Raw genomic sequence first — 11,748 nt, forward strand, 5'->3', positions numbered from 1 at the left:
CTTGCTTAATTAGCAATATAAACGAAAGAGGAGTTGTCCTTGAATTTAGCTCCTTTATTATTATTATCATTATTTTACTAAATAAAATGAGAAAAGTTATGGGCCGACTAGATTAATAGTACTCATTTTCATCCACGCGCGAAATTTTTCTTTTTTCCCCACCAAAAAGCTTCGACCTTTATTATGAAGAATTTTAAGGGAAAATTCATTCTTTTGTATACTTCATCTCTCATTTACATATTCCAAAGATTATTACTTGTATTATTTGAGACCTTTGGCGTAATATAAAGAGAGATTTGAGGTCTGTCAACGGAGGAAATCATAAATCTGCTTTTTTGGCGAATTCCCTCACAGGATGCAGCAAGGTTTTTTTTTTGTTGCAATTAATTTGTCTTTTTTAGTTCCCTTTGGGGATTAGATCCCTATGACTAATTATGCAATTTAATGAATTTGTTCTTCCAATGAAATCTGCATTCTGTGAAGTTGGTGTTCCATGCTTGTAAACAAATTATGTCAAATAATCGTAATTATCCTGTTAAATTATCTTTCCTTATCCATGTACACATGTTTGAGATTTTGAGAATGTGATACTTCTAACAGCAAATAGGGATTTTTCTTATACACAATTTTGCATATTTTGCGTCTGTATTTGAGGAGAGAATCATACCTGGCATATGTGAAATTAGGAAACTTTGATAAATGTTTTAGTAACTTTGCAATTTATAGGAGCTATATTTGACTACAGTGTTTAAAATGAAGCTTCGATTTATACTTCTACAAGATTAGGAGAGTTCAGAAACTTCACCTGTTGGATCTTCAAACAGCTTGTCTGAAAATGGCTGGAACCACCAGAAATTTCACCAGAGAGTGCATTGACAGTTCCCGATTCTTATCTCCGTTATCGTCTGCCTTCTCCGAACTGGTATTGATCGTTCTACTATACATTCATGCCCTGCTATCCTACTTGGTACATAAGTTTGCTTGCCACCGCAAATTGCCACCCCCGTGTATTTTATGTTCAAAGTTTGATAGGAGGAGACCAGACTTCTATAGAGGCCTATTTTGTAATGCTCATCAGCTAGAGATTTCATCATTAACATACTGTCGTGTTCACCAAAGGCTCGCTGATGGCCATGACATGTGTAAAGCCTGCCTTCTTTCATTTGTGGGCAAAGTTAAAGGGACAAATATTGGCTTAGGTGCCAATAAGTTGAAGAAGTTTTGTTCATGTTGTTCAGTGTCAATTAAGAATAGGTCTAAAGCAATTTATAATGGAGGTGATAGTCGTTTTGACCGACTGTCTAAAATCGGGCGCAATGAGCTAAAGTCTGAAATGGAGACGGAAGTTCCTTTCTCTGGAGTTGGTGATGTTAAGGAAGATTTATTGTCTAGATGTTTAGAAGCAGCACCCATGGCCAGTGTACAAGAGAAGCTGATACAAACTCCTTCGGTCATGCCTAATATTTCGATTTCTGTTCCTGAAAGGAAAATTCAAGCAGATGTTTCTCATGGTCTGGAGGAAACTATTTGGAATCAGGTTGAAGTGAAACCTAATATTTCTGTATCGTCTGATATTGTGATCGAACAAGTCCCTGCAGAAGCTTTGATCACAAAATGTAAGCTCCCGTTAAATTAGTTATTTTAGTTCTTTGCAGATCACCCTTGTGTATAATTTTTATTGCGTGAAGTGGGATGTTGCCAGAGCAATATTAAACATTGGGTATAGCAAATGTCTATTGAAATGTCAAAAATAGATTGTTTTCTTTGAAACATTCTATTATTGTTTTCATCAACTATGATCCAATGTACGGGAATTACTCTATTTTCATTTTAACTTGTTTCCTCCTTGAAGTAGAGCTCCTAGACGAAAAGGTTGTAAGTTAATAATGATCAATACTCTTCATTAGATACATATATACCTTAAATTTTTGTCATGCTTGCGAATCAGCAATCTGATTTTAGAAATATAATGGAAACTTGACCTCTAAATTTCATTTCATGAAACTAACTTGAAAAGTGATTGTAGCATTCATATTTGCCCTAACATAACACTTCGCTAATGTATGCTGATAGGAACTGGTTTCGCTCTATTTTTCTAGATGTCCAGTTACAGTTACAAACATGCTGCTGTTATTTGTGATTATTGATAAAGCATGCACTTATGCTTCAATTAACTTTTTGGAAATCTTTATTGCAGTTGATGTTCCAGATTCAAACGGAGACTCTGTCAAAGCCTCGAATTCATCTGACATCGCATCGAGAACAAGCCAAATAATGAATGAAAGGCTTTCCTCCATTAAGGCCCCTCTGCCATCTCCGGCGTCCTGCGATTTACTTGCTGCCAGAGAATCTTCAATAGTTCCTGAAGATATTAAATCGCGACTCTCGCAGATATCTAGTTCCCGATGGCTTGATTTCCCCTGGAATGATAATTTCACTCCCAAAGCAAATGGACAAGGCGATGAATCCAAATTATCTGATGCTAAGAGATCCTCAGTTGATAGAAATGAATCAGTTGTAGAGTATTTAGATGGAAGCTTCATAAGTGAAATCGAAGGAGAAAGTTTGGAAGATCGTCTCAAGAGACAAATTGAACAGGACAGAAAATTAATGAGCGTTCTTTACAGAGAGTTAGAGGAAGAAAGAAATGCTTCAGAGATTTCTGCGAACGAAGCAATGTCAATGATTAATAGATTGCAGGAGGAGAAGGCGACTATACAAATGGAAGCATTGCAGTATCTAAGGATGATGGAAGAACAAACTGAGTACGATCAAGAGGCTCTTCAAAAGTTAAATGAGCTTCTAGATGAGAGGGATAAAGATATAATAGATCTTGCTTCGATGGTTGAGAGCTATAGGAAGCAGTTTGGTGGCAAACCATTGATGAGCAGAGATTCAGAAGAGCAATTTGATTGTGAAGAAAAGGAAAACACTGAAAATTCTGTTAGCACGCCGTGTTTCATGAGACCTGGAGGCTGTGAGAATGGAAAAACTCTGATGAGAAACACAGTGTTAGATTTTGAAGATGAGAAGGTTCATATATCAGAATGCTTGAAAAAATTGGAGAGAAAGCTTAAACTAGTTTCTAGTAGTGGAGCATTTGCTGCTGAGTCTGAGCTTTACAGAGAACCGATTTTGGAGGAAGATGATGAGGGTGATGATGATCATAAACTCCTCCAACAGCACTGTTGATAATAGTGTATTGTAGTGGGTTTTAGTCCCACATTGCTTGGGAGAACAAACCTCACACTCCTCTACTTGTATAAATATATGTGCACACTCAATATTCAATTCAAGGGAAATTTACCCAAGATTCTCTCTCTCTCTCTTACTTTAACATGGTATCAGAGCTAGGGCTATTTCCCTTTCAATAAAATTTTTAACGCTTTTGCGTTCTTTTGCCAAATCTTGGCCTTATTGCTTTGCAGCCGTTTAATGTTTTATTTTTTTTATTTTTATTTTTAATTATTTGGCGTTCATCTGCCAGATATTTTGGCCTTGTCGTTTTGCGGCCTCTTAACGCGTTTCGCGTTCTCGTTTAACCTTCGGGTTCTATTTTAAACCTTCGGGTTTCATTCTAACCTTCGGGTTCTATTTTAAACCTTCGGGTTTCATTCTAACCTTCGGGTTCTATTTTAACGGCATTGTCGTTTCAAGACCGTCTCTCGGTCTCAAATTAACGGCATCGTCGTTTCAAGCCGTCTCTCGGCCTCAAACGAACGACATTAGTAACAGCATCTCGACATCTTAACGTCTCAAGATTGCTGTTATGGCTCCTTCAGAGAAGATTCCCAAACCACCTTTGCCCCTCAATGATCAAAGTGACTGGGCAGGGTGGTCCACCATTGTCACCAATGCCTTGCGTGGCGCTGGTTTGCTTGATCATCTCACCAGTACGGGACCAGTTCCACCGTCCATCAGCACTGTTGCTTCATCCAGTACTATTGCCTCTGGCAGTGGTGATGTCGATCTTCAGACTGCTCGTGCTCTCTATGTCAAGGAGAGTTCAGAGTGGCAATTGCAGGAATTTCGTGTTATGGATTATCTCACTCGCTGTGTTGGCTCTGGTCTCACTGTCGAGATTGGCTCGCTTCCCTCTGCTCAGGCCATGTGGACTCGTCTCACTGAGCGTTTCACTGAGTGCTCGGGTGCACGGGAGGCATATCTTCTGCAACGCATTTCTCTACAACGCAAAGGTAGTTCATCTCTGCAGTCCCATTTTGGACAAATGCAAGCTTTTTGGACAGAGTTACGCTCCATGCTTCCTGGACGTAATTCCACATATGAAGACTGGCTAGCCTGGTACGAACGGCATGAGGTGCATCAATTGTTTCAGTCCCTTCCTGAATATTCAACTATGGCTGATCAACTACTTCACCAGCCTCAATTTCCGACTTTGGCCTCAGTTATGGGAGCTCTCACTGCTTATGAGACCCGGCAGCAGACAGCACGACTCAATTTGTCAACAGACACTCCTACCTCTTCACTCGAGACTGTTTTGTCTGTACCTGTCACTGCTCCTGTTATGAATTATACTTCTCCACAGGCTCCCTCTCCACAGGCTCGATCTAAGCTCTCTTGCAAATATTGTAAGAAGGAAGGACACCGCATTGAGACATGCTTCAAGCTTCATCCTGAGTTACGTTCCTCAGGTACTGGACGTGGTCGGCGACCCCCTCAGTCTCAACCCTCTCGTACACCAGGATTGTTGGCCAATGCTATACCTTCTACTACTTCAGACTCTACTATTCAAGCTATTGAAAGTCTTCGCCGTCAACTTGATGCTTTTCAACATATCACCTCTACATCCGCCGCACAACTCTCTGGTATGCATTTTGCTGGTTCTTCAGCTAATCCTTCAGTCTCTGGTATGAATGATCTCTGGATTTTTGACTCTGGTTGTTCCTTTCATATGACTTGTAATGCCTCACTTTTATCCTCTGTCTTTACTTCATCCTCTCTTCCTCCTATCTACACAGCTGCTGGACAACCATTGTCCATTACTCAGTATGGCTCTATTACCCCACAAAATGATCCATCTGGTCGTCTAACACTTGGTCCCGTCTATGTGGCTCCACAATTGTGCTTGAATTTAATTTCTATTAGCTCTTTATGCATGGCGGGCCTGTTTGTCTCATTTTCTTCTGATACTTGTATTGTGCAGGATCCACAGACGGGCAAGACGGTTGGGGCGGGTCGTAGGAGGCACAAACTGTATTTTCTGGAATATCTTCACCTTCCAGAGTCCATACGTCCACGTTCTCTTGTTGCTTCTCTTTGTTCGTCAAAACCCTCTACCTCGCTTCCTGCCAATTTATGGCATAGACGACTTGGTCATGTGTGTAATAAAAGGCTGGAGAGTCTTATTCAGTCTGGAGTACTTGGTCCTGTATCATCTAGTTCTAGTATTGAGTCATGTGCTGGTTGCAAATTGGCTAAATTCACTGCTTTACCATTTAAAATGAGTACATCTGTATCCACTTCCTTATTTGATTTAGTACATTCTGATATTTGGGGGCCAGCTCCTTTGCCTTCTTCATCTGGCTACTTATATTATGTTAGTTTTATCGACGATTTCTCTCGTTTTACATGGGTTTACCTACTTAAGAATCGCTCTGACGTACTTACTGCTTATCAAGCCTTCACTGCTATGATTTTCACTCAATGGCAATCTCGTATTAAAGTTTTTCGTTCTGATTGTGCCAAAGAGTACCTATCCTCTGCCATGCGCTCTATCATGTCCTCTCATGGGACTATCTTTCAACAGTCATGTCCCTACACTCATGAGCAAAATGGTGTTGCTGAACGCAAACATCGTCATATCCTCGATACTGCCCGATCAATGCTCATTTCTTACTCTGTTCCTCGTCGTTTCTGGGCTGAGGCTATTCTCACCGCGACTCATGCCATTAATATCACTCCATCTAGCTCTCTTTCCGGTGCTACTCCTTATAGTCGTGTTTATACTCATCCTCCCCGTTATGATCTAGTTCGCGTTTTTGGTTGTCGATGTTTTGTTTTTCTGCCATCTCACGAACGTGATAAATTGTCTCCCAGAGCAGTTTCTTGTGTTTATTTAGGAATTAGTTCAGAACATCGAGGTTATCGTTGTTATGATCCCGCAACTCGTCGAGTTCATATATCTCGTCATGTTCAGTTCGAAGAGGATTCTCCATATTATTCTACTTCTGATGACTTTAATTTCCTCCACTCTACCGATCATGCTTCCCCGTCCACTGCATCACCCACTTCTTCACCTCAATTTTCCTTTCGAGATCTCCCTGACATCTCTCCCTCTCCTTCTGTTGACTCTTCCTCACCTGAGTCTTCTCTTACACCATCTAATCCATATCCTGTGGACACAACTCTCACTCCAGAAAATACTGTTGATCTTCATGCACCTGCGCCAGCATCTCCCCCGCCTGAGGTTCCTCTTGCTCTTCGTCGAGGCAAACGCCCACATGTCATGCCTGCCCGGTATGCTTCTGTTACTTCTTATTCACCTATCTTTCATAACTTTCTTGCTGCCATTCATACTATTGTTGAGCCAAAGTCCTTCCAAGAGGCAGTTCAAATTCCAGAGTGGCGACAAGCTATGGCTGAGGAATTTCAAGCATTTCAGCAAACTCATACCTGGGATATTGTTCCCTGTCCTCCTGGGATCTCTCTTGTTGGCAGTAAATGGGTTTATAAGGTCAAGTTTCGTCCTGATGGCACCATTGAACGTCGAAAAGCTCGTTTAGTGGCTAGAGGTTTTACTCAGCAACAAGGTATTGATTATGAGGAGACCTTTGCTCCTGTTGCTCAGATGCCCACTGTGCGTACTCTCCTTGCGGTCGCTGCTGCTCATCGTTGGCCCTTATACCAGATGGATGTCAAAAATGCTTTTCTTCATGGCTCTTTATCAGAGACCGTATATATGCAACCGCCTCCAGGGTCAAATATTCCTCCGGGACATGTATGTCTCCTTCGTCGTGCTGTTTATGGTCTCAAACAGGCACCCCGCGCTTGGTTTGAGTGTTTTCGCGATGTTGTGCTCAAAGCGGGCTTTATAGAAAGTCATCAAGATGCTTCTCTGTTTGTTCGCACTACATCGCGTGGCAGGGTTTTATTACTCATCTATGTAGATGATATGATCATTACAGGTGATGATATGACAGGTATACAATACGCAAAATCTCAGTTGCAACAACAGTTCCACATGAAGGATCTTGGATCTCTTCGGTATTTCCTTGGTCTAGAAATTTCTCAAGGCCCGCGGGGTGTATTACTGTCTCAACAGAAGTATCTCTCAGATATTCTAAATCAAGCTGAGTTAACTGATAATACAACTGTCGATACTCCACTCCAGCAGAATGTCAAACTTTGCTCTACTGACGGTGAGCCTCTATCTGATCCTACCCGATATCGACATCTTGTTGGTCAGTTGGTCTATTTGTGCATCTCTCGACCAGATATCTCTCATGCTGTTGGTATTGTCAGTCAATTTGTTAGTGCCCCACGTTCTGTACACTATGCTGTCTTATTACGGATTCTTCGGTACCTCCGGGGTACTAGCACTCGCTCACTTTTGTTTCCTGCTACATCTAAGTTAGAGCTTTGTGCATATTCTGATGCTGATTGGGCTGGTGATCCAACTACCAGAAAGTCTACCACAGGTTATTGTATATTTCTTGGTGATTCCCTTATTTCCTGGCGAAGTAAGAAACAAGATGTTATTGCTCTTTCCAGTACTGAGGCAGAGTATCGTGCAATGTCCACAACAGCTAAAGAGATTATTCATCTTCGTCGCCTTCTCAGTGATTTCGGTATTTCTGTTACGACTCCTACTCCTCTCTACTGTGATAATAAGAGTGCCATCCAGATTGCTAATAATCCAGTATTTCATGAAAGGACCAAACATATTGAGATCGACGCTCATTTTGTCCGTCACCAAGTTATCAAGGACAAGACAATTCTACTTCCTCATGTTTCATCCGCTGACGAGCTTGCAGATTTCTTCACAAAGGCCTTACCTGTTCATCGGTTCCAGTTTCTTGTACGCAAACTCACTTTGTTTGATCCAACATGAGTTTGAAGGGGGCTGTTGATAATAGTGTATTGTAGTGGGTTTTAGTCCCACATTGCTTGGGAGAACAAACCTCACACTCCTCTACTTGTATAAATATATGTGCACACTCAATATTCAATTCAAGGGAAATTTACCCAAGATTCTCTCTCTCTCTTACTTTAACAAGCACAATGTGACTGAAGCAAATAGCGAAAAGAAAGAAAAGCTATTTTCACCTAGAGTAAGCTCATTTGTTAAAGTAAGCTCTACTTCCTCGTTTGTAGGCCCCTTCTCAATAAAAGTAGCTCTTAGAGAGAGTAGATTGCGCTCTCTGTCCTCAAACGGAAGGCAATTTATGGGAGGTCAAAGAAATGATATAGCTTCTCTTGGCAATGAAATTTCCCAATTAAATGTGAGGTTGGAGGCACTTGAAGAGGATAGAAGCTTTCTTGAGCATGCTGTTAGGTCTCTTAGAAATGGAAGCAGTGGAATACAATTTGTTCAAGAGATAGCTTGTCATCTACGAGAATTACGGAAAATTGGAATTACTACTCCAAGAGCGTAGTGTTACTTGAAGCCTCTTAGATCCATTGATTGGTATATCTTTGCAAAAGGTTCTACCAGCATTCAATTATGCATTTCCTTTTCAAGTTCCATCCTCACAAGATCTCCATGTTATTTAATTTTCAAGGTACGATAAATGTTAATGCAAATATTGATTTCTTTACCTATTTTGGTGTTGTTTAATCTTAATATTGCATAAGTAAAATCCATTATCAAATTCTTATTTATAGATTATGCATTACAAAGGAAAGATCTTTCAGTTAAGAACTAGAACTCTTCGCATTATACTCTGTTCAAAGTACTGTTTCCTTCTCATTTCTTATTAAATTGGGTTTTCGTGCTGCAGTAGTTTTCAAGATTCTTCAATAATGATGCCATTGAAGTTTTTCTCTAAGGTACTAATATTATTTTCCTTGGCAAATAAGAGTCATTGAAGTTGATTGATGAAGGAGGGGACAGTTATACTCAATAAATGTCTCATGGGTTTCTTTCTGCCATCAGGGTGTACCTTCAATATTTCCATTTTCCAGGTTGTGGATCATCTTAAGCAATATGAGATTATTAAGCATAATATTTTTGTCACTCAACTAAAATATGTATTTCATTGTAATCCATCAAGATGACCTTTAATATCATCTGATGATAATTACTTAATTAGTATATGTATCATGGACATATTAAATGCAATGATTTAAATAACCATAATTTACTTACTTAGAACTTAGATGTAAGCACTATGAAAATGTCCTCTTTCTCATTCTGTCATCCACGTCAACTATGTGTTGTTCTAAGACAGCAAAATAAATTGTGTCAAAATATTAGAAACCTTGATATCGCTTCTGAGCAAACAAAGGTACCATAGGATCATTACATTTGACAATGATCATGAGAATTGGCTGTTTTACAAGTTCTTTCGAGCCCTGCAGGTTGATTGCTACGTTTTTCAGGATGATATTCTTAATTTAGCCTTTTCTTATAATTAACTTTTTCCCCTTATCATGTAGGACATTTATATGACACTGATATTACAATAAATCACAGCCATATTCTTGAATTTGACTCAAGGTTCTAGTCTTTGACACTCTTATTTTTTTCATCTTCAGTGCTTAAATCCACAATACAAAGTAATCCGATAACAATGTGCGATGCAGTTAGTCACAAAATAGGAATTTATTGGTAAATTCACTTTAACTACATATTTTCAGGTTTCAATCAAAAGACATTCCAGCTCAGTCTCGGTGTTGAGTTCCTGTGATGGTCTGTATAAACTCACAAAAAGTGGAGACACTCGCAGTTATCTGTTTCATATTGTGGGCGTGGCATTATAATTTCATGTTTCCCTTGCTTTAGATGATTCAGTGCCGTACTTCATATGGTGTTATACACGTTTGGTGACAAGAGTCTCATGAGTTGTAAAAACCAGCAGTCTGTAGATCACATTGACAGGTTAGATTACTTTTTTTAGGTTGAGCTGAAGCTTATCAAGTTGATTCATTGTACATTTCTAGATAACAGATTTAAGCTCAAAACATTCGAAATTTCCTCTTTGTAATCTTATCTATGCTGTTTTTTCCCATCTCCAGAGACTTTATTGGTTGATACTCGTTTCTGAAGATAAAGAGTCTTTCTTGAAAATGATCTTCTTTAACCATTGATCTTTACAATCAGATCTCTTTAGAATGATTCAATTATTTTTTTCCTTCATGCCATTTATTCATTAAAAAAATTCTGGTAGTTAGATCATGTATCCTCTATGAAAAGGTTATTTCCTCTTCATTTTCTAGCACCATGAATAAAAGTGATGGGCAATTATCAATTTTACCTTTCTTACAAACACTATAACATTTTGCTTATGGGGGAGGCAATGTGTTCCACTGCAAACTTTAAGAAGATAATGTTGGATCAGCACTAAGTACTTTATATACATTTATAATTGTTGGTTTCTAAGCTAAAATATGTGCTTGCAGATAAATTTGGTTACTGATAACTGAAAGAAGTTCAGGATTCTAACCCAATGGAAAATTTTGAATATTTCACAGTATTAAAGTTTTCATGTCAAAAGTTTGCTTAGAGATGCAGAGAATCTACTGATAAAAAAACTTTGTAGCCGGTTCATCTTGTTTAAGCTTCAATAGTAGCTGGACAGATATTGTAAATTATCTCAGTCAGACATCTTTTGAGTTTTCATGACTATATCCCAAGTGGGAGGAGAATAAAGGCTTATTCATGTATTCTGGAATTCAAATAGATGTTAAGTTATATAACTTTGACAAGCATGTGTGTTAAAAATCCGAGAAGCAAATGCTGCAAGCTTGCATGCAGCCTGTGAATACCACAACCAGCCTCAGAATTTCTCAAATTCAAGCATTCATTCAAGAAAACAGGAGAAGCTGTTAGCGATGCAACAGACTGTAAGTAGCTGAACCAAGAGCCAAAAGGCCTTGCGTATTTGTTATATGTGTATGTTTTCTTCGTGGGGGCATTTGCAGGGTTATATGATGTAGCTACTTAACATGTCATTCTACTTTATTAGCATGTACATCCTTTCTCATCATGATGGTGTGTTTTACTGTTAGCTTTTCACTTCTGACACGTGATGATCAGAATTAGATATGCGACCATTGCCACAAAATTCCCATGAGCTTAAAAAAGAAAGCCATTCTCACATGTGGTAATTAAATAGAACACAATGGTAAGTAGTGACACCCCTCTACTACAAGGGATGCATCTGCAAATAAAGTTTTTGTTGTCTATATTATATTTTTGAAAACAATCGAACATTAATAACTTGTTTGATCTTGCGCACTTAGACAAGGAATGCAAAAGGAAACAAAGATGACCGGCGCTCTTAGGGTGCGAGGCGAATTTGGCAGTTGTCAGAATCGAGGCTCAAAATCACAGCGTGGAAGCCATCGTGGTGCATGACGGTGATTTCGTCATATCGGACTTCCATTGCAATTGGGTGTGGGTTTGGGGTGAAGGACAATAATGTAGTCGCCAAAGTTCCTCGAGTTGGATAGATTGTGGTGATCAGTTGTTATTAGTTAATGAAGAAATGAGTGAACTGGTAGAAGTGGTATAAATGTTATGGGATGTTATTGTGCATGCGCGGGATTAATATCTTGCAAGCTTTA

General features: G+C 39.3%; 1 protein-coding gene across 3 annotated transcripts; it reads left to right on the forward strand.

Moving 5' to 3' along the window:
* On the forward strand, positions 219-11,738 carry LOC109823031 (myosin-binding protein 1-like). Of its 3 annotated transcripts, XM_020389348.1 has the most exons (6): positions 219-365; positions 746-1,616; positions 2,198-3,181; positions 8,236-8,741; positions 9,820-10,060; positions 11,425-11,738. In XM_020389348.1, the coding sequence occupies exons 2-4, from the start codon at positions 836-838 to the stop codon at positions 8,613-8,615; spliced, it is 2,145 nt and encodes a 714-aa protein (XP_020244937.1). In that variant the 5' UTR covers positions 219-365; positions 746-835; the 3' UTR covers positions 8,616-8,741; positions 9,820-10,060; positions 11,425-11,738. The 3 variants fall into 3 exon arrangements, with proteins under 3 accessions (XP_020244937.1, XP_020244938.1, XP_020244939.1); XM_020389349.1 differs by lacking the exon at positions 9,820-10,060; XM_020389350.1 differs by lacking the exons at positions 9,820-10,060; positions 11,425-11,738 and adding an exon at positions 8,961-8,990.

The sequence above is a fragment of the Asparagus officinalis genome, chromosome 8, assembly GCF_001876935.1.
Source record: "Asparagus officinalis chromosome 8, Aspof.V1, whole genome shotgun sequence".
NCBI classification, from domain to species: domain Eukaryota; kingdom Viridiplantae; phylum Streptophyta; class Magnoliopsida; order Asparagales; family Asparagaceae; genus Asparagus; species Asparagus officinalis.

Excerpts from the sequence above, each read along its gene's own strand:
- LOC109823031 (XM_020389348.1), top strand. The coding sequence starts at position 836 with ATGGCTGGAACCACCAGAAATTTCACCAGAGAGTGCATTGACAGTTCC. Across the intron at positions 1,617-2,197 it reads AGAAGCTTTGATCACAAAAT|TTGATGTTCCAGATTCAAAC; the intron begins GTAAGCTCCCGT and ends TCTTTATTGCAG. Across the intron at positions 3,182-8,235 it reads TGATCATAAACTCCTCCAAC|AGCACAATGTGACTGAAGCA; the intron begins AGCACTGTTGAT and ends CTTACTTTAACA.